The 26,594-nt window shown below is 36.1% G+C and overlaps 1 protein-coding gene across 8 annotated transcripts in view; it reads left to right on the top strand.

Moving 5' to 3' along the window:
• CCSER1 (coiled-coil serine rich protein 1) overlaps positions 1–26,594 on the top strand; it is an 845,607-nt gene that overhangs the window by 294,577 nt on the left and 524,436 nt on the right. For all 8 annotated transcript variants that reach the window (XM_064285541.1, XM_023553241.2, XM_023553242.2 and 5 more), the window contains one exon: positions 266–359. In XM_064285541.1, the coding sequence (XP_064141611.1) occupies positions 266–359 (94 nt within the window). The remainder of the gene's footprint in view (positions 1–265; positions 360–26,594) is intronic.

The raw sequence follows: 26,594 nt of genomic DNA, 5'->3' as shown, positions 1-26,594 counted from the left end.
CAATTCCATTTAATTATATGTTAAATATTCTTCAAAAAAAACTAATGCACAAGTGAAAAAATTAAGAATTTTTAGAATAATTTGTGAAAATTTTATTGGAGCGATAATTTGAAAGTCCATAAGATAGTCAAATAATTTCTGATGTTCAGTTAATATTTTTATTTCTACACTTGAGTTCCCTTTGTTTCACAGCATCTGCATGTGAGCATTTCCTCATTTCCCAAGTGTTTTGGTCTCTTAAGCATTGATTTTGCTTTCTCTTCAGGATGTTTTGAATAATTTGGGATCTTGCGAACTAGACGAAGATGATCTCATGCTTGATCTAGAATTTTTAGAGGAACAGAACCTTCATCCTTCGGGTAAGTGTTGAATAAATGTACAGCATAATACAACTCTGATCTTAATTATCTAGCTTCCACTGATAAATTACGCATACTTTAGCTGTATTCAGTCTTTTCAAGCCCCGGTTTGTTTATTCTATGTGCAGAGCACATGCTAGATACTACGGATGATCAAAGATAAATATCACATTTTCCTGGCCCTCAGTGATTTTAAAATATATTTTGGAAGTACAAATGAGGTTAAAAGATAATTGTAAAATAAAGAAAAGTATAAAAAAAATCTTCACAAAGAACTATTCTACTTATATATTTAAAAAAATTATATATTAAAAAAAGTTAAGATTTTTTTGAAGAAAACAATTAACAGTTCCATTGTCGATGTATTTTATATTACTGAGCACAAGTTTTGTGGATCTTGATTTACTGTTTCAAATCTTAGTCACTTCAATAATAACTACGCAGGTTCAGTTGATGCAATGAGGTTGACTTCAAAATTAATAATCACCAATGACAGTCACAAATGCACACACACACACAGTGTTTGAGGTAAATTCTTGTTGGATGGATCGGGAAGGTTGCCTCTGAAATTTGTAATGGTTTAAATTTATATTAAACTATAAAATGTCATATCACCAAGTACTAATTTTACTCGGTTTGAAGTAGGTTATAAGAATTAATTTCTCGCTAAGATTTAGATATTTGATAGCAAAGATAAGCTTTTACATTGAAATTTTTTATTGTTAATAATGTCTTTAACATAGTCATTTTGAAGTTAAAGTTAAATAACATTAAACTGGAGCTTTAAACTTTGCATCTTGCTACATAAATTTTGGGAAAATCAACCTCTTGGAATTTTAATGTCCTCATTTTTTAACTTGTAGGAATTAGACACAATGATCTCTAATGTTATTTCTGGCTATGTCGTATTTTGATGAATTCTTGTTCATAGAATATTTTAGTATAGATAATATCATATTAACATTAAAGAAGATAACTACATTTTTCTTAAGTTTTAAGGCTAATATCAAAAAATAAGCTGCTTTTTTTTTTTTTTTTAATTCAATATCAACAACCATTTCCCTAGATATTTTTCCTGAGGTAGCTTTGACAAAATTATTTTAAAATGTGGGTTTTTTTTCACTGTTAATGCAGATACCTCATACAATTTGATCATCCATTTGTATTTGTCATACAAGACTTACACATAAGGGGAGTGTAAAAAGGTACAATCCCTTTTAGAGTGAAATTTGTCACTATTTAGCAAAATTATAGATGCATTTACCTTTAGACATAACCATCTAACTTCTAGAAATATCTTAAAATACTGGCAAAATACAAAATAATGCATGCATTTAATTATTCATTGCAACATATTTGTAATGCAAAAGATTAGATTTTGTCTATCAATTGGACACTTGTTGAATACATGATGGAATACTAAGCAGTCACAAAATGAGGAAGGTGTCTCTATCAGCTCAAGCAAGACCATAAGGATATATTGTCAGTAGAGAACTTCACAATGAAGAGATTGTCTGACAAGACCTAAACCCACTCATCAATCTTAACATCACTAAAAATGAATCCACTAGACTTTTCATGCCACTGATCAATCTTAACTTCAAGAAAAGTGTAACAATTAGACATTTTGCGCCTATAGGGTCCCTATGAGTCAGAATTGACATGACAGCAGCAGGTAGGTTAATGGTGCCATTGCACAGAAAGAAGTACACAGCACCACCTGTGAAGTGTTCTTTCCTCCCCTCCGGCAAAGTACCTGAGTCCACTCAAGTCTCTAGATTGAACTATGATTTTACAGGAAATAGGAGAGAGGAAAATGTCAAATGACATTACAATATTAACAGCAACCAAATTCAGAAATGTGAGGAATTCTGTGGGATGAATGTCAGTTTCTTAAAAAAAAATTAATGACTTAATAACAGAAGAAGGGAGTATCAGAGATAAACATAGGCTTAAGCAGCATAACAAGCAATGCAGTGGGAGATTCTTGTTGGTATACAAAATATAAAAATACTGTAAAAAGACAATTTTGAGTTAATAAGAGATTTTTTATTTGAGTATTGAGCTACTAATACATAAAAAAATACGTAATTACTGTAAATTTTGTTGGATATTGTAGTGGTATTTTGTTTCGTTTTGCTTTTTAGGAAGATAATTTAATTGGTTGGCAATGCATACAGTTGAAATCAAGTGTCTGGGTTTTGCTTTACGAGAGTATAGAGGAAGGGAATAGATGAAACAAATTTACAAGTTGTTGAAAATTATCACAGCTGGGTGATAGGTACATGGGGTCAAACAATTGTGAACTAATTATAATAATATTCTATTCGTGTGGTTTTTTGGGGAACATTTTCATAATAAAAAAACAAAGTAATAATTGAAAAGAACAACAGATAATATAGTAATCTTTTGTATTTGGCAGGAAACCATGATGATGAGCAAAGGACACCTTAAAAATCTGAAAACAGCTCAGTATATTTTCTTGGGAACACTTAACCTCTTTAAACAATTTCTCCTTTATAACACTAGTACATGTACCTTGGTAATTTATTTTAAAGAAAAAAAAAATAGTTTGGTTGAAGCGAACACTAGGGTACTTTATGAATCATCAATCGATCGTTCATAAGATAATGATAATAAGTACATATTTGAAGTATAGTTCTGAAAAATAAAATATTCCTTAGAGGGATTCGGGTTTGCTTAACATCGCTTAATAAAATATCGTTTGAAAGCCTGCCTCACTTTAGGTATGATTTCAAAAGAGCAGCAAATATCTATTGATGCAGATCAGCTCAGAAAAGAAGGATTTCTGATGAAATTGCTTTTATAGAATTTATTTTCTTTATTAAGAAGCCAAATTAAGGGTCTTCTCAGAGTATAGAAAGCTCATTATTGATAACTGATATTGATAAAAAGCTCGTTAATGTTAAACATTCTAAAATGATGGTTTTAATAAAAGAAAAGTCCAAAAACTAAAATAATGGCACCATTAATTTCAGTTATTATTACTGGAAAACCACTAAGGGGCTTAAAAACTTCATTATGGCAAAACGTATCAATCTTTGGCTATAGAAGCTTATTAAAGCAAAGATATAGAGAAATTTATAGTAAGATTTAATATGATGACCAAGATGATTTTTTTAAAAGGCCATAGATGTATTTTTGTTTTGAAAATATTGTTTCCGTGTGATTAAAAAGTTCTGTTCTAAAAATAATAGGAATTATAGTTTATGACTCTTATAAAGTTTTATTCAGTTTATCACACAGTTGGTAATGGTTATAGCTGCAAAGAACAGATAAGCTACTATATGCGGAAAGTGGAGACATTCTGCTCGGGCCTCTTTACTACAGTGACTTGGCACACAGCAGATGGTCAGTTGGTTTGTATTAATGTGATTTCATTTAGACCATAGTCAGACATCATTGGACATGTGTTTAGTGAACAAAAAGGGATTTCACTTTCAAAATGAAACCATTAAATAGTAAATTAAATAATTTCCTTTTTCTTTATAGAAGAGCAAACATCTTTAAGTAAGAGATCTGTTTTACTGGACAGAGTATAAGAATCTGTAATTTAAAAAATTACCTTGCATTTTATGAAAATGTATGCATAGTTCTGTTCATATTGAGTAATTTAACATGCAAAGAATGATGTTAAAGGGCAATATAATGCATCATAAAATTACATGTAATAATATTTGCATAATATTAATCATGGTTCAGTTTTCTACTTGCAGTATAAGTAGTATGAGTAAAGGCATATCAACTAGGCCAGGTAAAATGTAAGAATAGTACACATACACACACACCACACACACACACATACACACACACATATAAACACAAAGGAAAAAAGCCAGTTTGAATTTTTTGCTTCAAGGTTCATGCCACAGAAATGCTCATATACTTAGACATTTGGATATTTACCTGTATATCATATCATCTGGATAAACTTTGTACTTAATGCTGCACTCTCCTTGGTGCCAGTGTTATTTGCTGTTGAGTTGATTCCAACTCATGGAGACTCTGAATAGTTCTGGACATTTTTAATACACTTTTTATATCATTCTTTACTGTCTTTATCCTCTCATTTAAAAGTGAGTTGTACATTTGCAGTTAGGTTCTAAAGTTTGTTTTTTGATCATTGCAGTGAACAATCTGAATAAAATTCCATGAATACTTTGAATATATAAGTATATCTATAAGCTCCTAAATTAACATATCTTGCATCCTGAATGGAGAGATACTACAAATAAAACATGTTTTATAATGTAGAAGGGGGTTTTATCATTTTATTTTTAAAGGACAGCTTCAATGAAAGAAATATATATAAATTCTCAGTGAGTTCCCCAAAGGCAATTTACTTTGAGAGGAAAAATTAAAGCAACTATTCTGAATAATTTACTCTGATATTGACGCTATCTAATTTTATATTAGTATATTCTAATATAAAACAAAGCTTTTTGATTAAAAACTCTATGTACAGGAAAAAATATCTGATGCACAATTAAAAATATCAATCACTCAATCTGTCAATCAATGCATTTCTTCAATATAAGAGTTCTATTGGAGAAGAATTACTAAGAAATTAAATATGTATTCCTTGTTAAGTCCTTATAAGGCACTTATGATTCGTTATCAGGAACAACTTCTTCAGCAACCCCCTACAAAGTCTTTTAATACAAGCTGGTTGCATCATGCCATGAGTTTAATAGAAGCAGTTCTGGATGGTGACGCATCAGTGATGTCACTCCCTACCACAAACTAGGAGCTTTATGAGATCTTGCTTAATGCAAAAATAAAATTCACTCCCTTGTCCATAGTTCCTATTCCTATGATAATTCTAATGTAGAATATTGTTAAAATAAATGATGACAAGGACCGTTCTCCAGAGCTGACAGAGAAAGCCTTCCCCTGGAGCTGATGCCTGGAATTTGGACTTCTAGTCTACTAGGCTGTGAGAGAATAAACTTCTGTTTGTTAAAACCATCCACTTGTGGTATTTCTGTTATAGCAGCACTAGTTGACCAAGACAGAATTTGGTACCCAGAGAGTATGGTGCTGCTCTAGCAGATACCTGCAATGTGGCAGTGGTTTTGAAACTGAATGGATAGAGGACTCAGGAGGAAGTGAGGAGAACTGTTAACACTGGAGATGGCGCAGATGGTGAGAAGCTGCAGCAGAGTAGTGGGAGCAGCAGAGTACCAGCAGCAGCAGAGAACTGGCAGCAGCAGAACAGGAGACCAGTGCCAGATAGCACTGGAGCCAACCCATGGGGCAAGATCACTGAGTGCCTTTGCACAGGAGGCTTCCTGGAGGAGTGGGGTGCCTCCTGACACTTATCAGTGGAATTACTCTTGCCACCTACGGAGCAAGAGAGCTAAGTGTCTTCCTGCTGAAGTCTACTGGTGGAGTGGGGTGCCTTCAGGCCCTTATCAGTGGAGCTACAGAACTTTGGAACACTTGCCCCAGCAGGGCAGACACAGTGGTGAGGCTCGAAGGGCTGAGAACAGAAAGCAGAAGCTTAACAGACAAGAAACATATGAAGCAGCACTGCCTCAGCCTCAAAGTGTGTGGCCATTACTTCTGGGGTCTCAAAGGGTGGAGCCACAGCCTCTGGAGTTTCTAAGGGTGGAGTTATCACTCAAATGGACTAGGAGAATGGTGTGCCTAAAGCTGAGGGAGCAGAAAGTTGTGGGACCTCATACCACTAAGAAAGCAGCACTGGGAGCAGAGTGCACCTTTTGGACCCAGAGGTCCTACACAGAGAAGCTCCTAGTCCAGGGGAAGATTGATGACAAAGGCCTTCCTCCAGAGCTGACAGAGAAAACCTTCCCCCGAAGCTCATGTCCTGAATTTGGACTTCTACTAGTCTGTGAGAGAATAAACTTCTGTTTGTTAAAGCCATCCACTTGTGGTATTTCTGTTGTGGTAGTGCTAGATGACCAAAATAGCATATGTCACATATTTTCCTCAAACATAATGTAATCATTGTAAAGCACAATAGAATAGCTAATGTTAAGTAGCATCATTCCTGATGAATCTTCCAAGATGAACCGTTTCTAAAACGTAACCTTTGGACAACTGAATAAGATGACTTTGCTGTGAATGAATGAATGGTGCATATTGTAAATAAGAATTTCAATTTTTGTTTTGGAACATTAATTTATAGTTATTTTTCCACAGTAAACTAGAACGAGGCCACTTCTGTATTGATACTACTCTAGTATAATCTTCACTCAGTATGGGCAATATGCACCTGGCTAATTTTACAGTAATATAGAAATAGTTAATTGCATGAATTAAAAGGAAAGGAGGCTAAAACGTGTTTTAGTTTTACTTCTTTGGAAATTATTAATTAAAATACGATTTTTTCAATTCTTGGCTCCTGTGTTAATATTAGGCATGAGCTGTATGTAGACATAGTAATGAGTGGCTGGAGATCTGTGTTGCGAGAAAGAGAACTGAATGTCTGTAATCAGCCAGCCCGTGTTCCTAAGCCATCTCAAGTTAACCCTCACAACAACTCTCTGACAGAAAATTACACCTAAAGGATCCATTCAAAATAAAGGAATTGCATGCTAATATTAAAAGAGACCAGGTATTTTGGAGACAAACATAACCACGTTAAAATTACAGCTTTGTTACCTGCTAACTTAGTGACCTTGTTCTAGTGATTTCACATTTCTTAACAAAATTTCCTCATTTGTAAAATGGCAAAAATAGTATCTATCTTAAAATATAATCCTAACTAAACGGGTGAGAAATGTATCAAGTACCTGTCACAGTTGCCTAGCAAGCATACGAGACTAGTACAACTGTGTTCCCATTGCCGTCAAGTTGGTTTTGACCCATAGCGATACTATAAATCTGGTGGAACTGCCCCATCGTAGGTTTTCCAGGGCTGTAATCTTTACAGAAGCAGACTACCACATCTTTTCTCCCAAGGAGTGGCTAGTGGGTTTGAACTGCCGACCTTTTTGTTAGCAACCATTGTGCCACCAGGGCTCCTTGTAAGTGGGTTACCCTTTTTGAAATCTTACTTCTTTGTCAGAGAGAGCTATTCCTATCATTGGTTCTTTTTTATAGTACTTAATTTCGTAATTCTTCATCATTATTGTGGTTTGTTTTATGATATGTTTTCTGAATTAAATTTTTATTATCTTAATGCTATTTAACATTTTAAGTAATGATTTATAAGTACTAAATATTCAAAACTAATTAAGGCCCTTTGCTTATAACAGGTGGTACATTTCTTTGTGTTAAAACTAATGCATTTAAAAGCTTGAAAACAGTTTTTTTTTTTTTTTCCGGCTATTAGTCATATATCCAAAATTAGACAATATATTTAAACAGCAATTTCTATCTGAAATACTAAGGAATCCTGGTGGTGCAATGGCTACTAACCAAAAGGTCAGTGGTTCAAACCCACCCGCTGCTCCAAGGGAGTAAAGACCTGGTGATCTGCTCCCATAAAGATTACAGCCTTGGAAACCCTATGGGACAGTTCTGCTCTGTCACTTGGGGTCACTATGAGTCGGAATCAATTCAATAGCATCTAACAATGACAACAATGTGAAATATTAAATTCCTATTTTAAATACTTTAAAACTTATTAACCGAAATCATTAACATTCAGAGAGAAATCCAGTCTCTTCCTTTGTATTAAATTTGATCTTTACAACTGTAGATGAGTTACTCAATTGGAAATGTATTTTACTTATTTAGTATTGTTTGTTAAAAAAAAATCAGTCATTCAGATGATTGCATGAAGAAAGTTGTGTTGTTTTTGCTATTTATTTTGGAAGTTAGATCTAAAAACACCTAGGGTGGTATCTTCTGGTATATGGCCAGATGCAAATGCAGGAGTAATGGCCCAATGATATCAATTAGGAATTAATTAGGTAGGGCTGAATTATTTTGAGTTTGATGAACAAGCAATTTAAAAATTCTGCAGTGAGTTTGGGACTCCTCCTGTGCCTATTAATTAAGAAGGTAATTTTTGTTATTAATTTTTAATGGATAATAGCACAACAGAGCTGAGATGAAACCCTAGTGGTTTTGCTAATAAGAATGGTAATGTACAAAGAATTGCAACGACATTCACACAGGGAAATAATAAAATCAACTATAAGGTTCTATAGGCTTTGATATGTCTGGTTCAGAAAAAGGACGTGTATATCTTCAATCTGACTGTATGTAAGTAAGAAACATGTGCCACTTAATTTTAGAAATATAATGGTTAACTATATGGGCTCTGGAGGTAGACAGATAGGGATTTATAGTTCAGCTCACCCACCAGCAGGCTATGTAAACTGGAGTGAATTACTTAATCTCTCACAACTTCTCTTTCTTATTCTGTAAATAATATCTACATCATGAGTTTGTTGTGAGGAGTGCTCAGTCTCATGTCTGGCATGTAATGTTTTCAATAATGATAGCTGATACTTTTTTTTTACAATGCATAATAAAATATGATGTACCTGAGGATTGATAGGAATCTGCCTCTGTTCATTTTAGTGATTTTTCTGATCCCTGTTAGTTGAAGATCTCAAATGTATTTTCAAGTATGGAATTTCTCAAATTTCAAGTGTAGAATGCTGCACACATGCAATTAGTTTTCTTCCTATCGTTTATTTCCAAACTTGTAAAATCATAGCATTAAATAAAATAATAAAAGAATAGGATAAGAAGTGACATATACTGAACTTATGTGCCAATTCGGTTAGGTTAATGACATCCCTTTTCACAAGTGAGAAAACTGAAGCATTGAGTGATAAAGTATTACAGGGAGTAGATGTACTAACTGGGCCTGGAAAAAGTTTTTCTGACTATGTAGGCCCTCTATTTAATTATGATGATCATATTTTCTGTTCCCTAATCATTCAAATAAAACTTAAGAATCTCAAGTGCACTGAAGTTTTTGTTGTAAACTGGCAGTTCTTTCTGTTAGTTTTGTCAGTTATTGGCCTCATTTATATATGTCTGTCTTTGATTCTAACCAAGAAGCTGAAATTAACTTGTATTTGTTTATTGAAGCACCTGCTTTTTGACTCTAACCAAGAAGCTGAAATTAACTTGTATTTGTTTATTGAAGCACCTGCTTTGTGCCCATCAACAGTTTAAGTATTGGTTTTCTGGCTTTGCTTTGTTTCTAAGCTATAATTTGATAGGTAATCACTATGGATTATTTGATTTAATCCTCACAGCAGGTCTTTCAGAAAGTATTACTGTCTTCACTTTACGATGAAGGAATGGAGATACAGAAGATCCACACTATTTGTGCAGGATTACAGAGCTAGTCAGTGGCGAGGTTAGGGTTTAAGAGGATACCATTATGACTCTGATGCATACCTACTGTTTCCACTATACCAAACTCTTGCCGATGCTTAATTGTTGTTAGGTGCTCTCAAGTCCAGTCCTGCACCATCCTCACAGTCACTGCCATGTTTGAACGCATTGTTGCAGCCACTGTGTCAGTCCATCTCCTTGAGGGTCTGCCTCTTTTTCACTGACCCTCCACTTTACCGAGCAAGATGTCCTTCTCCAGGGACTGGTCCCTCCCAATAACGATGTTTAGTTACTAGAGGTAATACTTTGAATAAAAGTGCAAAATGTTCTCTTAGGATAGCATTATAGAGAGGAGGCAATTGTGACATTGTTGCTTTATTGAATTTCATCAGCTGGTTCTATTGCTATTTTTACTTCTGCTTTAAAAGAACCAGTGTGCCTGTTATCTGTCTGATTGCCATTAGATGGCAGTCGTGTTCTGATAATGATGATAGGAACGCTCATGCATTCGTAGTCAGCTTTACAGCTTACGAGGGATTTCAAATATTTTATCTCCTCAAATTATCACAATAACACTCTGAAATAGGTGTTAATATATCCCAAGTACAGTGGAGGAAGCAAATACTCTGGTTAAAAAAAAAAAAACCCAAGTTCACACAGCCAGTATAAAGCCAGATTTTAACATTAAGTGACATTCTTTTCGTTGTCTTTCTATAGACCTCATTGCTTCTTATTTTACAGGCAATTCTAATATGCTTGGTTATTTGTTTCCCAAGGACACCAAAAATCACAGAAAATCTTAGAAGAAGATATAGGGTTGCTTTAGGCAGGCATGACCACTGCAGTGAAAAATAGGAATTGTTAGCCAAAAAGCAAGAGGAAAGGCAAAAGGTTATAAAAAGCAGAAAAAAAAAAAAAATCCTAAAGCAGAACAAGGTGGGGCCATTTAATGTAGGAACAACCATTTCTATCCATTTCAGCAGGTCATGAGGCATTACTGATTGTATTACTTCGTTGCTTATTATTATCATCATTATTACTATTATAGCCCGAAATCAAGCAAAAGTAATTTGTAGTCAGCATACCTTGTTAATAAGGTAGGAAGCTATATAATTCACTTTGGAAATATATCCATCTAAAGTATTCTTTGTTCCTTAGTATGTTAAATGGCGGAAAAACAAACAAAACCACAGGACTAAGCTCTTCAGAATGTTTAACTATCCAGAAAGTGTCATTTCATAAGGATTCTATACTGTAACAATTTGAATATATTTGTAAATATTTTTAGGTACTGTTATGCTTTTTCCCTATATTTGTTCCCCAAGTTCTTACAAATGACTAAGTAGGTATCAGGGGAGCTATGTGGAAAAAGTTTACTAATTATCATCCTTGAAAAGGCAGTGGTTAACTGAAGTCCATGTATAGGATACAGAAGTCGAGATATTACTTAAAGGCAGGATGATACAATTATCAGTGACATCTATTTTCAAGGTAGGTGTTTCAGTATTATACTGGTTCTTGTTTATTTGTTGGTTTTGCTTGACCGAGTCATTAATTGGCCAATGGAGTAATTCATTAATTTGATGCTTAGTTTTCAGTTTCCTAAGCCATTTTTTAAATATTTTTTAAATATTAAGTTCATTGTTCAAAATAGTGACATTGACCTGGGCGACTGCATCACTTTCAGTATTCAGTTCACTCTGTTAAACGGTATATTTAAAGGACAGAAGAAAGAATGTCCTAACTGGAAGAGACTTTCAGATAGAAGTAGTGCCCCTCCTGCTTCTGATCCATGAATATTCAGTCCTCTGTCCTGTTCAAGGTCACTCAGCTAGTTCATAACAGAGACAGACATCTTAGTAAGCAATTGACTAGGTCCATTTAGGAAGTAAGCACAGTAGCAATTAATTAATTATTTTTTTTATTGTGGTTGCCAGCAGAATAAATTCATTTGTATTTGCTGATTTGAAGTTGCCTCTGGCTATTTTGCCTTTCAGACTTTGCTGTACTTCAAAAGGATTACTTTAGCTACAAAGAGGGCATTTAGATGGAACAGTTTTTGAAATCTAATCAACTATAGCTGAGAGATGTTTACACATTCTGACCTAATTTAATATTAAATGACAAGCATTTTAATGAAGTCATAGAATTTACTTGTAACCTGCTATTGTAGTGATTCCTACTGTCATAAACTCTGTTCTCCTGCACAAAAGGGCAGTCACTGGCCCAAGCTCATTAGAAGATACAAGTCAAAGAAAAAGATTTCTTTCATTCAGCATATTTTTTCTGGAGCAATTAGGAACAAAATATGTGTCTCAATATAAAATTTCATGGCCTCTTACAATTATGTGGTGACATCTCCATACAATTGCTTAAATAATGCCAGCAACATCAGCTGTCACTATCAAAATGGACAAGTAATTAAGAAAGCAAATGCTGGTCTTTATTCTGACGGAATAGAATATTTATGTACTTAAAATTGTTCACAAGAAAAATAACCACTGACATGAAGCGTAATTCTCTACGGTGCCTGAGGAGAAAAAGAGAGAAATAATAAAGAACATTTACACAATTACAACAAATTAAGTTGTAATTGTACATACTAAAAACAATTACAGAGTTTCTATTCTTTGGACTAAAAAAAAGCTATAAAGTTTTAATAGCATCATTTTGTCAGGTGTTACAAAAGAGCATTTTGCCTCTCATATTTTCTGCTTCTCTATCTTATTAATCGATTTTCCAAATGATTATAGTGGAATTAGAAACCTGTTCCTCTTATCAGAATCACCTTTTCTGTGACCGTACATTTTAGTATGCTAAGATAATTTATGACCAAGAATTGCCTAGCTAGCAGGAAGTTAGTAGATCTGATTGATGTTATATTAGTGTCAAATGCCTACTCCCCAACCAGCTGATAGGACTCTGCTGAGTTTACTGCTTACTGCTGTGAGGGAAAACCCACTTTGACTGAGCTCTGGTAGGTGTTAAGAGGGGGAAGAACAGGTAGAATTTGAAACTTGGTATAAGGCAGGTCTTTCAAATTGGGACTTGATTAGGATTGAGTAAAAGTTGTAAAGGAGCCTTGGTAGTGCACTGGTTAAACGCGTGGCCACCAGACAAAAGGTAGGCAGTTTGAACCCATCAGCCACCTCACAGGAGAAAGACCTGGTGATTTGCTCCTATAAAAGATTATAGCCTAGGAAACCCTATGGGGCAGTTCCACGCTGTTGTATGGGGTCACTATGAGTCAGAATCTACTCAACAGGACACAACAGCCAAAAAATCAATCTAAATTTTCATACTCTCTGAGGTGTCACAATCACACATTCATAAATATCAGGTTTTTTGTTCTTTTCGCACAGTGATCTTTTCTCTGGCAGATCATAGGATGAGGCAGCAGCTCTGCAATAGGATTTGAGGCTCTGGAGATCACAGATCTGAATACCACAAAACAAATAGTAAAAGAAGGATTAAGATCAGAGTTTGTTGTCCTTTTCTTAGCCAAAAGCCAATAGCTCCCAGATTAAACCAAGAGAGTAGATGCCATCCCCAAACTGAAGAGCCCACAGCACGAGATACGAAGTTGTTAACCAAACCACCGAATTGTTGAATATCTTTGTTTTTAGACAGGTTACTTCGGGCAGAAGGACAGAAACATCTCCTGCCTAGGTCTCAAATGGATATTCTGAAGGTTTAGATAGAAAAAAATCCCTCCCTGACTAAAATATTTGAAAACTTTGTCCCAAATTCAACTCCTTCTCAGCACCCTAACAATGACAGGATATATAGGAACGATATCTGGAGTGTCGGGTTTAACTAACTTGCCATTGTAAAATGCCCATATTTGAAGACGATGACTTAGACAGTCTCTTTTATTTATTCCTTGTGTAATTTGGCTGCTTATTAAATGCCAGTCACATGCACTGAAAGATCAGGACTTTTTGGGGATATCTTGGCACCAATAGTAAACTTGGGCTTACTGCGTTACATAGAGCATTCACAGATCAGAAAATTAATAAAATACATAACATTAGTGAGAAATAATGTGGAAATATTTTAGGTAAAATGGAAATAGAGGTTATCGTCAATTCTGTCAGATGATTCTGTTTAACACCGAATTTCTAGAATTTAAAGGTTCAGATTATTTCACATTTTAATATCTCTGATATTAATTTGTTTATAATGAAGGTATCTTAGTGTTGTATCCTAGGTTGATTGGCAGCATTTTTTTCTTCTTTTATAGAGGGATAAAATACTTGTGTGTCTTTCAATCAATACTATTATATAGAGAGAGAGAGAGAGAAGAGAGGGAGAAGGAGAAACAGGAATCTGAGACACCTGTAGGGATAAAATATTAACTAGAATATCTTTGACTTTAGAACCCCTCCATTTAAAGAATTCAAAATAGCCCTTAGTTCTGATTTGGCACCCTTAACAGAATCATATTTGCTTTGGAATTGTTTTCTTTTCAAAGATAAAACATTCTTCATCTTCAGTGTAGTACTAACTACAGTATTCATATTTCTCTACATGAATGTACATTAATTACATAGCATATTTTACAATTTTATGCCAGTCTATATGTGTGCATATTTTTCTCCTAGCTGTACGTACTATGATCTTCACTGTCTTCAAATATAAAATATACTTTCCTTGAGAGAACAGGTTTGTATTACTAAGAATTACATTATTATCTCTAAACATATATTTGATAACCTCTGTGAAACTAGGAGAGTCCAACTTCAAATACCACTCAGAAGTATTGATTCTCAACTCTATGTCTCCAGTACAATTGTCTCTCCTGATTTACAGATATATGTATTTAGCTAGCTGTTAGCAATTTCATGTGATATCAGTTAAGAGGCTTTGGACTTAAGAGATATTCCTGAGTCTTAATTTGCTCTTGTCCCAATTTCCTTTCTTAGTGAAAGACATCAACATCTGTGCAGATTACAAAGTCAGAAACTAGGTGCTGCTAGCTTTAATTGATTCTACCTCTTAGCTATTCTTGACTCCACACACTTCTCTTCACAAATCCTGTTTTAGGCTTTATTTTCAGGTATGCCTCATTTTCCCTCCAGTTAACCATATGTGACCCAGTTGGTATGTTAAAGCCCTTTCTGTGGCTCCAATGTCCATTAGTACTATCTTTTTTTTTTTTGCTTTGCTTTGTTTTGCCTTCTTCCAGCGTCAACCTTGGTACAAAACTCAGGGCTGAATCAGTTTTTCATCCCTTACCCCTACCCTACCAAAATTTTCTCTCAAACAAAACCTTTCATGATTAGTGTAGACCTCACTTCAGATTTTGAACTCATGGAGACGAATCACCTGATGCAGGGAAGAGCATAGCAGTTAAAAATGCTCGGAAGTGAGAAAGAACTTAGAACACTCAAGAGTTTTAATTTCTCTGTCTTCTGGGCTTTTCTCAGTTTCTTTCTTACAGCCACATTCTTCCCAACCGTCTGGCTCTGTTTGTCCCGTTTCTGTCTTTAATTCATGCAAAGCAGATCTTCAGGCTGCTGTCAGGGCTAGCTGTCAGTTGACTCACAGGGTCAGCCCCAAAAATGGTTTAGCAGAGGATTTTCCCAACAGAAGCAGGTCTCTCCATGTGGACTTTCACAGCAGCAGCTGGAGAAATAACCTTGTCTCTACCTCCTTGCATGTGCTTCCTGAAGAGTTAGTATGTGCCCCCAGATGACTTGGTAGGTGTAATGCTGGGCAGTGATATAGGTACTAAATGGATTATGAAGACATTGTGTTCAGGAGAAAAAGATTTCAGCGGCTACAGTAGACGGAATAGGCTTTAGGAAATGTTGAACTATATTTAATAAAGTACGTACTTTTTTAAGAGTAAAGGCTGAGGGAGGAAGCATCCCATGAGCGGGGATTCGATACAAGGAAAGGATTGAAGACTAGAAAAACAAAACAAACGAAAAAACCCATTGCCATTGAGTCTGCTTCAAATCATAACGACCTTATAGAACACAGTGAAACTGCCCCATAGGGTTTCCAAGGCTGTAATCTTCATGAAAGCAGACTGCCAGATCTTTCTCCTACAGAGTAGCTGGTGAGTTTGAACAGGCAAACTTTTGGTTAGTGGCCAAGCAGTTTAACCACTGTGCCACCAGGGCTCTTTCTAAATTAATATATTTGAAAAATAATAAAGGGTAAGGTTAATCTTTTAAAAGGAAAGATTCCATAGGAATTATACATAAAAATTTTAGTCCTGTTATTTTCCTTTTTTTCTTATGTGTTTTTAAATAACAGTGGGCTCTTTCCCTGACTTGTAAGCAAAGTATGTTAATGCACTTGGCTGCTAACTGAAAGGTTGGAGGTTTGAGTCCAACTAGAGGTGCCTTGGAAGAAAGGCCTGGTGACCTATTTTTGAAAAATCAGCCATCGAAAACCCTATGGAGAACAATTCTACTCTGACACAGATTGCATTACCGTGAGTCAGAATGGACTCAAAGGCCACTGGTTTAAGTGTTTAAGTATTTGGCGTAATTAAAGTAGAATTCCCCCATGCATCTGGCACATTGTCGTACTGTGGGGGCTTGTGTGTTGCTGTGATGCTAGAAGTTATGCCACCAGTATACAGATACCAGCAGGGTCACTCATGGTGGACAGGTTTCAGCTGAGCTTCCTCATATGCAAGGTCAAGTTGAAACTGAAGAAAGTTAGAACAAGTCCATGGGAGCCAAAGTACAACCTTGAGTGTATCCCACCTGAATTTAGAGACTAATGACCAAAGACCAGATGAGTTGTACAGTGACATCAAGGACATCATACCTGAAGAAAACAAGAGGTCATTAAAAAGACAGGAGAGAAAGAAAAGACCTAAATGGATGTCAGAAGAGACTCTGAAACTTGCTCTGGAACATCGAATAGTTAAAGCAAAAGGAAAAAATGATGATGTAAAAGACCTGAACAGAAGATTTCAAAAGGGGGCTCCAGAAGAGGACGTAAAGTATTTGATGACATGTGCAAAGAGCTGGAGATAGAAAACCAAAAGGGAAGAACATGCTCAGCATTTCTCAAGCTGAAGGAACTGAAGAAAAAATTCAAGCCTCGAATTGCAATACTGAAGGATTCTACGGGGAAAATATTAGATGACACAGGAAGCATCAAAAGAAGATGGAAGAAATACGCAGAGTTACTATACTAAAAAATATCAGTCTATATTCAGTCATTTCAGGAGGTAACCTATGGTCAGGAGCCGATGGTACTGAAGAAGGAGTCCAAGCTGCACTGGCATTGGCAAAAAATGAGGCTCTGGGAATTGACAGAATGCCAGATGACATGTTTCAACAAACGGATGCAGCACTAAAGTGCTCACTTGTTTATGACAAGAAATTTAGAAGACAGCTACCTGGCCAACCAACTGGAAAAGATCCATATTTATGCCTATTCCCAAGAAAGGTGATCCAGCCGAATGCGAAAATTATTGAACAATGTCATTAACATCACATGCAAGCAAAATTTTACCGAGGATTATTCAAAAGAGGCTGCGGCAGTGTATCAACAGAGAGCTGCCAGAAATTCAAGCAGGATTTAGACATGAACTTGGAACCAGGGATATCATTGCTGATGTCAGATGGATCCTGGCTGAAAGCGGAGAATATCAGAAAGATGTTTACCTGTGTTTTATCCGCTATGCAAAGGCATTCAACTGTGTGGACCATAACAAATTATGGATAACATTGTGGAGAATGGGAATATTGTGCTCATGAGGAATCTGTACATGGATCAAGAGGCAGTCTTTCTAACAGAACGAGGGGATACCGCATGGTTTAAAGTCAGGAAAAGTGTGCATCAGGGTTGTATCCTTTCTCCATACCTATTCAATCTGTCTGCTGAGTAAATAATCCAGGAAGCTGGACTGTCTGAAGAAGAACGGGGTATCAGGATTGGAGGAAGACTCATTAACATCTTCCATTATGCAGAGGATGCAGCCTTGCTTGCTGAAAGTGAAGAGGACTTGAAGCACTTACTGGTGAAGATCAAGGACCACAGCCTTCAGTATGAATTACCCCTCAACATAAAAAAAAACAAAAATTTTCACAACTGGACCAATGAGCAACATCATGATAAATGGAGAAAAGATTAAAATTGTCAAGGCTTTCATTTTACCTGGATCCACAATCAACACCCATGGAAGCAGCAGTCTAGAAATCAAAAGGCGCATTGCATTGGGAAAATCTGCTGCAAAAGATCTCTTTAAAGTGTTGAAATGCAAAGATGTCACTTTGAGGATTAAGGTGTGCCTGACCCAAGCCATGGTGTTTTCTATTTTCTCATATGCATGCAAAAGACTGAAGAAGTGCCACCTTTGAATTGTGGGGTTGGCAAAGAATATTGAATATACCATGGACTGCCAAAAGAACAAACAAATCTGTCTTGGAAGAAGTACAAACAGAATGCTCCTTAGAAGCAAGGATGGTGAGGCTACATTTCACACACTTTGCACATGTTGTCAGGAGAGATCAGTCCCTGGAGAAGGATATCATGCTTGGTAGAGGGTCAGTGAAAAAGAGGAAGACCCTCGGCAATATGGATTGACACAGTGGCTGCAACAGTGGGCTCAAGCATAGCAACAATTGTGAAGATGGCACAGGACCAGGCAGCGTTTCGTTCTGTTGTGCATAGGGTCGCTATGAGTCGGTACCGACTAGAAGGCACCTAACAACAACGTAGAACTGGCTGTTCTCAAATGCATGACTCTGTTGCTATAGATCAGTAAACATCTTCATAAAATTGTTAACCAGGAATGATAATCCTATGATTTGGGAGCTGGCAGTATGCTTGATGACAACTAATAACCACAACAAAGTATGTTTTCCTAAATAAAACTGCAGTTCCATTTCTAGTGAAATTACCTTCACATTTCTCAATAAAACGTCTAAAAAATCCCGGTAATTATTTAAAAAAAAAAAAAAAAAAAAAACAACTTTCAAAATGTTTCTGTGGGAGAAGAATGTAAAATATCTGCAGGAAACAGAAATAAAATTCAATTGGGAATCCTTACAGGTAAGTCTCAAAGCTTTGTATCCAAACAGTTTTTTTGTGTATCTAGTAGCAAAATTCGCATTCATAGTTTTTACTCTACTGATTATCAATACAGACACTCTTTCCTAGTTACGTCAATTAGTTCTTCAAGGATTCCTCCTGTAACTAATATTGGGGAGTTAGGACAAAACATTATTAAAAACATTAAATACATTAACAAAGAGCATATAGTTTTAGAAGGGGAAAGAAATGTATATATTATAATCTAACTATATGTATGTGTGTGTATATATATATATATGACAAAAAAAAAAAAAAAAAACCCCGTTGCCATCGAGTTGATTCTGACTCATCGCTACCCTGTAACTGTATAAAACCAAAAAACCAAACCCCTTGATGTGGAGTTGGTTCCAACTCATTGTGATCTTATAGGACAGGGCAGAACTGCCCCATAGAATTTCTAAGGAGTGCCTGGTGGATCCAAAACGTCAGCCTTTTGGTTAGCAGCTGTAGCTCTTAACCACTACGCCACCAGGGTTTCCTGTAATTATGGGGAAATTAAAATGTGTAAAAGTAAAATCACTTCAGTATCACCTAATTGGCAAATCATACAACATAAAATGAAAGCTTAAATGAATCTATTAAGATATGTATTTTAATAAATTTGACAAATATTGTAGATTAAACTGTAAGTTGTAGCTTTCTTAAATAACTATGACTCTAAGTAATACAAGGCTCTCCTATGTTACCCTTAAAAAAATTGTGGTTTACTGTATCTAACGGTTAAAATCCAAAGCTATAATGATTATTTTATTAAACATCATCAAACAGATAGTGGAAGGAAGACTATAATTTAAAAAAAAGTTTAAGCAACGTTTTTTTCTCTAACAACCCTATGGTTTTGAGTGAATATACACATGATCAAATGTAGATTTGAAATTCCAAGTTTATTTTGAATTTGATATTAATTATATTCAGTATTAGATATTTATATGTGCTAATTTTGAGCTTAGAGGCATGACGAGGCTTTCGTTATTCTGGAATGAAGGGAACTATACTCTTAGACAATTAGAATGCACTGTTAATCAACCCCATTTTGCAATCTAGTTTTTATTATAGCCACCAGGAACAGAAACTCATTTCTGCAAGAGGCATACCTATGGTTTTGTTTTATTAGCCAGATCATTTAGTAGTGACTGGTCCTGACACATTGTTTAAGTATGATGCCCATAGGTTCTAAATCAAACAAGTGTTATAAATGGATTTGCTAATGGAATTTTAATTTTTCCTTTTCTATCTTTATATTTTCAACTCCTCAGGAGGTGAATAAATTTGCTAAGGATACGAAAGTTAATAAAGCCTATTATGCTAAATACAGAATTGTTTTATTAAGCAGAATTTCAGACTTAAATCTGTCCTTTTAATATTCTCCTTCTGCGTTGCTGTCTTTCTCTGAAACCTTCCTGTTTTCAACAGCAACAACAAAGGAATGCTTTGGCCTTTTTAATGAGTAACAATATTGTATAGAAAAATACATATTTATTTTCGATATAAGTTAAAATTAAGTAGATAATATGAAAAATCAAAACGTCAAAATGATGTCTGAAATGAACGATAAAGGTGAACGAAGCTTGCAACCAAGGAATGTATTCTCCTAGGAGAAATACCGCATAACACATGTCTCACTTATATTTCCTTTAGGAGCAGGCTTCTTGTTTGTCTATAAATAAGGCCTTATCTTAGGCTTTTGAATTTATTCTCACACATTTGTTAGTTCATTAGTAGTAAGTGTAGCCTTGGATATTTGCATAGGAAGGCCATCCATCCTACGTAGATGTAGTTTAACTTAGTATTTGCAACATTAGACACATACATGAATTAAATTTTTCTACTAATATAAAAGCTATCAGGAAAACTGCTTATCTCATGAAAATTTAAGGATTAATAACAAAAAGAACACATTTAAAATTCTGCGGTTATAGAAGAATAAAAAATTCTGTGGATAAGTATCTTTTAGGTATGTTTACAAAGAAGTGAATTTCTTTGCAACTAAAATAATACATCATATTGAACTTTTTTGCTACTGTCGTGTTTTCCTTTTTTGTGTATCATACATAAGTAGAGTTAGATGAACAGTTTTTTTTAAAAAAAAAAAAAACCCATGTGGTATTCCAATAGATATGCTGGCTTTTTTTTTTTTTTTTTTTGCGGAGATAGTTGAGTGTGTGTGCATGTGTGAGAGAGAGGTGTGTGTGTGTGTGTATGTGTGTGAAAGAGATCAAAGAGGATTAATAAATGAATACATGAATTTATAAATGTTAACCCTTTATAGAAAGATGAAGACACAATTCAGCGATCCATAAGAAGATTTGATGGAAATTCCTGAGATCAGTTATCGATTATGAGGCATTTTAAACATACTTTATGAAGAAAGCAAACTTTTTATACCTTATGTATGCTTCTGTTTAACTATGCCATGCTTGTTACAAAGTAAATTCCATTTATCAGAGGTTTGCTAGAGTATTAATTATTTTGTTAAAGTGGCTTTGGGTGAAAAAAATAATGTATTCATTTTCATTTATTCAATTACTTTAAAGAAATAAAAGTCACATATAAAAAGTGGTATAGGATAAATTGACCTGTGGAATAAAGTTGCTAGCAAGTAAATTCTTGTTTTAGTTTATTGTAGTTATATTATCCTTAAAAATACATATTAAAAATTAGCATTTGATCCAAATAAATTTGTAGATACTCCACCTAAAAGAGGGGGAGCACAGCTCCCACCTCTTAAGCGTGTGCTGTGCTTAGTGACTTCTTTCCAAAGAGTATAATGTGGAAAGGACGGGGTGTGAGTAACTTTACAATGGGGAAGCCTGATAAACCCTGCTTCGGCCAGATGATCAAGGTCAACATCAACAATCATAAAACATCTAAACAGTACGTATCCTTGATATGATTGATTAAAATGGCACTTTACCATCGTGATCTTCCTTATAAAACCTATCACACTAGTCTAATCTCGAGAAAACCGTCAGACAATTTCCAGTAAAGAGTTGTCCTACAGGATACCCAACCAGTCCTCCTCAAAACTGTTGAGATCATCAAAAACAAGAAAAGTGTGAGACAGTCAGTCAGAAGGAGCAGACATGAGACAAAAAAATTAAATGCAATGTGGTATCCGAGAGAGGATCCTGGAAGAAAAAGGAACATGAGGTAAAAGGTAAACACTAAGGAAACTGGATAAACTATGGCCATGAGTCAAGATAAAGTCTACCAAAAAAAAAAAAAGAATATCACATTATAAAATTGCTGATTGTTCAGTGTTCACTTTTTTCAAGGTGTAGGGCAAAAGTAAAATACTGATGACAAAAGATGTTGTAACTACATCATTATTCTGTAAGTCCTTACATTATTGTAGGGTCACAGGATCATTGGATTATATGATATGCTGTCTGATGGCAGAGGTCTTTGACAATCCATCAGATACAGGCATTTGAATCAGTAAACTATCTACACAAATCAAATGTGAGAAGTTTCTCCATATAATCTTTATAATTATGTGTAATATGAGACTTACTGGATTAAGGACATATATTTTTACATTTCAGGAAAATATGATAGTAGTACAGATTCTTTCTTTTATGCCCAAGAGTTTTAAAACAGTATTTGGGAAGAAGAGGGTTTAAAATAACTGAGATTTGGAAAATATTTTTAGAGGACTATGTGTAAATTGAGTTAAATAGCTCTTGGTGACTTGATATTAGAGGCAGGAAATAATTCAGACTTTATTAAATGTCAGAAGCAGATGAAGACTTCAAGCTGAAGAAATATAGAATGGAACATTATTCTGACCAAAAAAAAATTATATATACATTTTATATATATATAAAATGCACCTTTTCAAAAGTTAAGCAACAAGATAATCTTGATGTGGCAAATGTATGATTTGAATGATTTCTGTATCCATTTTCAATTTTTAATTCTTTGCCTGTGTAAGAATGGGGTGGAGTGGCATTGTCTGACCCCCTCTAACTTCATGATGGGGAAGGAGAATCAAAATCAACCGTGCAAGTCTGATTTCTATGAGATGGGGTTCAGATACTCCTCTTCTCTCCTACATCTTTACCAATTTTGATACCAACTATTCCTTTCCATGGTACTCTGTGCTTCTCTGCTGGGTTCAATAATTCATTACAATGGCCACACAGAACTGACAGACAACACTTAAAATTATGGTGTTTTTTAGGGAAGTAACAGGTTATAGTTCAGGTTCAGGAAAACTCAGGTACAGTTCTTCCATCAGTATAGCCTCTTCTCAGCTGTGCCCACAGGCACACACTTCTCTGGCCCCTAGGCCTCTACCCTGCTTGAGCAAGTGTTACAAAGCTTTTTTAGCTCTGCCACTAAGTGCTCTGAGGTACCCCACGCCAACAGTAAGCCTCTGCCAGAAGGCACTTAGCCCTAGCTCCGTGGGTCAGCAAACCTTGCTCCACCAAGTGCCCAGAGGCACCCTGCTCTGCCAGCAAACCTCCTTCCCAAGGGTACTCAGCTTTCTCATTCTGTGGGCTGGGAAGCCCACTACACTGTCTCTTGCCAGTGTCTCCTACTGCCATTTTTCTGCCACCACTTCTTGCCATCTTCAGTGTACAGATCTCTCTCTCCGTTTCCTGGTTCCAAGAGCTTCTCAGCACAGGGATGCCAGGTCTAAAGGACTCGCTGCTTTCTTGGCACTTTTTCTTTGGTATTGCTGAGATCCTCTCCTCCCCACTTCTGGAATGGCTCATTTTAAGCCTAGTGGGATTGCAAAACTGACGAATCCCCTCTTAGGTTTCCATATACCTTATTAGCATAGTCTCACCCAGTCATTTGGGTGGGAGTTACAAGACCATGCTGAGAAAGACCATATAAAAACAATTCATCACACCGAAGCCTGGAAGAATGGTAGCAGAGGTGAGAGTAGATAAATTCTTCATCATTTAAGAATTACTGCTATATTTTCATTTCTTTTCAACAGACATTGTGTCTTTAGCAAAGATCTATACTGTCTCATATATAATTCTTAAAATAAACAAGACCTGGTACCTACCTGCAAGGGGCTGACAGTATAATGGATAAGACAGCACAATGAATCAGTCAATAAATTAAAACCCAACAACATTCTGTGATAGTATAAAGGAGGAATGATCAATTCTAACACTCAGGGATGGGTAGTAACAAGGAAATTTCCAGTCTTTAAGAACCAAGCCTTGAAGTCTTGTAGATAACTTCTAAAAGTTCCAGGTCCTCAACACATTAAAAAAAAAAAAAAAAATTGCCATGGAGTCAATTCCAACTCCTAGCACCCTTATAGGACAGAGTAGAACTGCCCCATGGGGTTTCCAGGGAGTGGCTGGTGAATTCAAACTGCTGACCATGTGATTAGCAGCCAAGCTCTTAACCACTGCACCACCAGGGCAGTGGGAATTTAAATACTTGTTGTTATTAGGTGCCATCGAGTCGGTTCCGACTCATAGCGACCCTATGCACAACAGAACGAAACACTGCCCAGTCTTGCGCCATCCTTACAATCGTTATGCTTGAGCTCATTGTTGCAGCCACTGTGTCAATCCACCTCATTGAGGGTCTTTCTGTTTTCTGCTGACCCTGCACTCTGCCAAGCATGATGTCCTTCTCAAGGGACTGATCCCTCCTGACAACATGTCCAAAGTATGTAAGACGCAGTCTCGCCATCCTTGCCTCTAAGGAGCATTCTGGCCGCGCTTTTTCCAAGACAGGTTTGTTCGTTCTTTGGGCAGTCCATGGTATTCAATATTCTTTGCCAACACCACAATTCAAAGGCGTCAGCTCTTCTTCAGTCTTCCTTATTCATTGTCCAGCTTTCACACACGTATGATGTGATTGAAAATACCATGGCTTGGGTCAGGCGCACCTTAGTCTTCAGGGTGACATCTTTGCTCTTCAACACTTTGAAGAGGTCCTTTGCAGCAGATTTGCCCAAAGCAATGCGTCTTTTGATTTCTTGACTGCTGCTTCCATGGCTGTTGATTGTGGATCCAAGTAAAATGAAATCCTTGACAACTTCAATCTTTTCTCCGTTTATCATGATGTTGCTCATTGGTCCAGTTCTGAGGATTTTTGTTTTCTTTATGTTGACATGTAATCCATACTGAAGACTCTGGTCTTTGATCTACATTAGTAAGTGCTTCAAATCTTCTTCACTTTCAGCAGGCAAGGTTGTGTCATCTGCATAACGCAGGTTGTTAATGAGTCTTCCTCCAATCCTGATGCCCTGTTCTTCATATAGTCCAGCTTCTCGTATTATTTGTTCAGCATACAGATTAAATAGGTATGGTGAAAGAGTACAACCCTGACGCACACCTTTCCTGACTTTAAGTCAATCAGTATCCCCTTGTTCTGTCCAAACAACTGCCTCTTAGTCCATGTAAAGGTTCCTCATGAGCACAATTAAGTGTTCTGGAATTCCCATTCTTCACTGTGTTACCTATAGTTTGTTACTATCCACACAGTCAAATGCCTTTGCATAGTCAGGAAAATAGAGGTAAACATCCTTCTGGTATTCTCTGCTTTCAGCCAGGATACATCTGACATCAGCAATGATATCCCTGGTTCCACGTCCTCTTCTGAAACTGGCCTGAATTTCTGGCAGTTCCCTGTTGATATACTGCTGTAGCCATTTTTGAATGATCTTCAGCAAAATTTTGCTTACGTGTGATATTAATGATATCGTTCTATAATTTCCACATTCAGTTGGATCATCTTTCTTGGGAATAGGCATAAATATGGATGTCTTTTTTTTTTTTTTTCCAGTCAGTTGGCTGGGAAGCTGTCTTCCATATTTCTTGGCATAGATGAGTGAGCACCTCCAGCACTGCATCTGTTTGTTGAAACATCTCAATTGATATTCCATCAGTTCCTGGAGCTTTGTGTTTTGCCAATGCCTTCAGAGCAGCTTGGACTTCTTCCTTCAGTACCATCGGTTCCTGATCATATGTCACCTCTTGAAATGGTTGAATATCAACTAATTCTTTTTGGTATAATGACTCTGTGTATTTCTTCCATCTTCTTTTGATGCTCCCTGCATCGTTTAATATTTTCCCCATGGAATCCTTCACTATTGCAACTCGACGCTTGAATTTTTTCTTCAGTTCTTTCAGCTTGAGAAATGCGGAGCGTGTTCTTCCCTTTTAGTTTTCCATTTCCAGCTCTTTGCACATGTCATTATGATACTTTGTCTTCTTGAGAGGCCCTTTGAAATCTTCTGTTCAATTCTTTTACTTCATCAATTCTTCCTTTTGCTTTAGCTACTCAACACTCAAGAGCACGTTTCAGAGTCTCCTCTGACATCCATCTTGGTCTTTTCTTTCTTTCCTGTCTTTTCAATGACCTCTTCCTTTCTTCATGGATGGTGTCATTGATGTCATTCCACAACTCGTCTGGTCTTCAGCCACTAGTGTTCAATGCATCAAATCTATTCTTCAGATGGTCTCTACATTCAGGTGGGATATGCTCAAGGTCATATTTTGGCTCTGGTGGACTTGCTCTGATTTTCTTCAGTTTCAGCTTGAACTTGCACATGAGCAATTGATGGTCTGTTCCACAGTCAGTCCCTGGCCTTGTTCTGACTGATGATATTGAGCTTTTCCATCATTTCTTTCCTCAAATATACTCAATTTGATTTCTGTGTGTTCCATCTGGTGAGGTCCATGTGTATAGTCGCCATTCATGTTGGTGAAAGAAGGTATTTGCAGTGAAGAAGTCATTGGTCTTGCAAAATTCTATCATTCGATCTCCGGCATTGTTTCTCTCACCAAGGCCATATATTCCAACTACTGATCCTTCTTCTTTGTTTCTAACTTTCGTATTCCAATCGCCAGTAGTTATCAATGCATCTTGATTGCATGTTAGGTCAATTTCAGA

The sequence above is a fragment of the Loxodonta africana genome, chromosome 5 (genome assembly GCF_030014295.1).
Source record: "Loxodonta africana isolate mLoxAfr1 chromosome 5, mLoxAfr1.hap2, whole genome shotgun sequence".
In the NCBI taxonomy this organism is placed as follows: Eukaryota; Metazoa; Chordata; class Mammalia; order Proboscidea; family Elephantidae; genus Loxodonta; species Loxodonta africana.
Note: the sequence above shows the minus strand (reverse complement) of the source record. Positions and strands in the feature narration are given on the sequence as shown.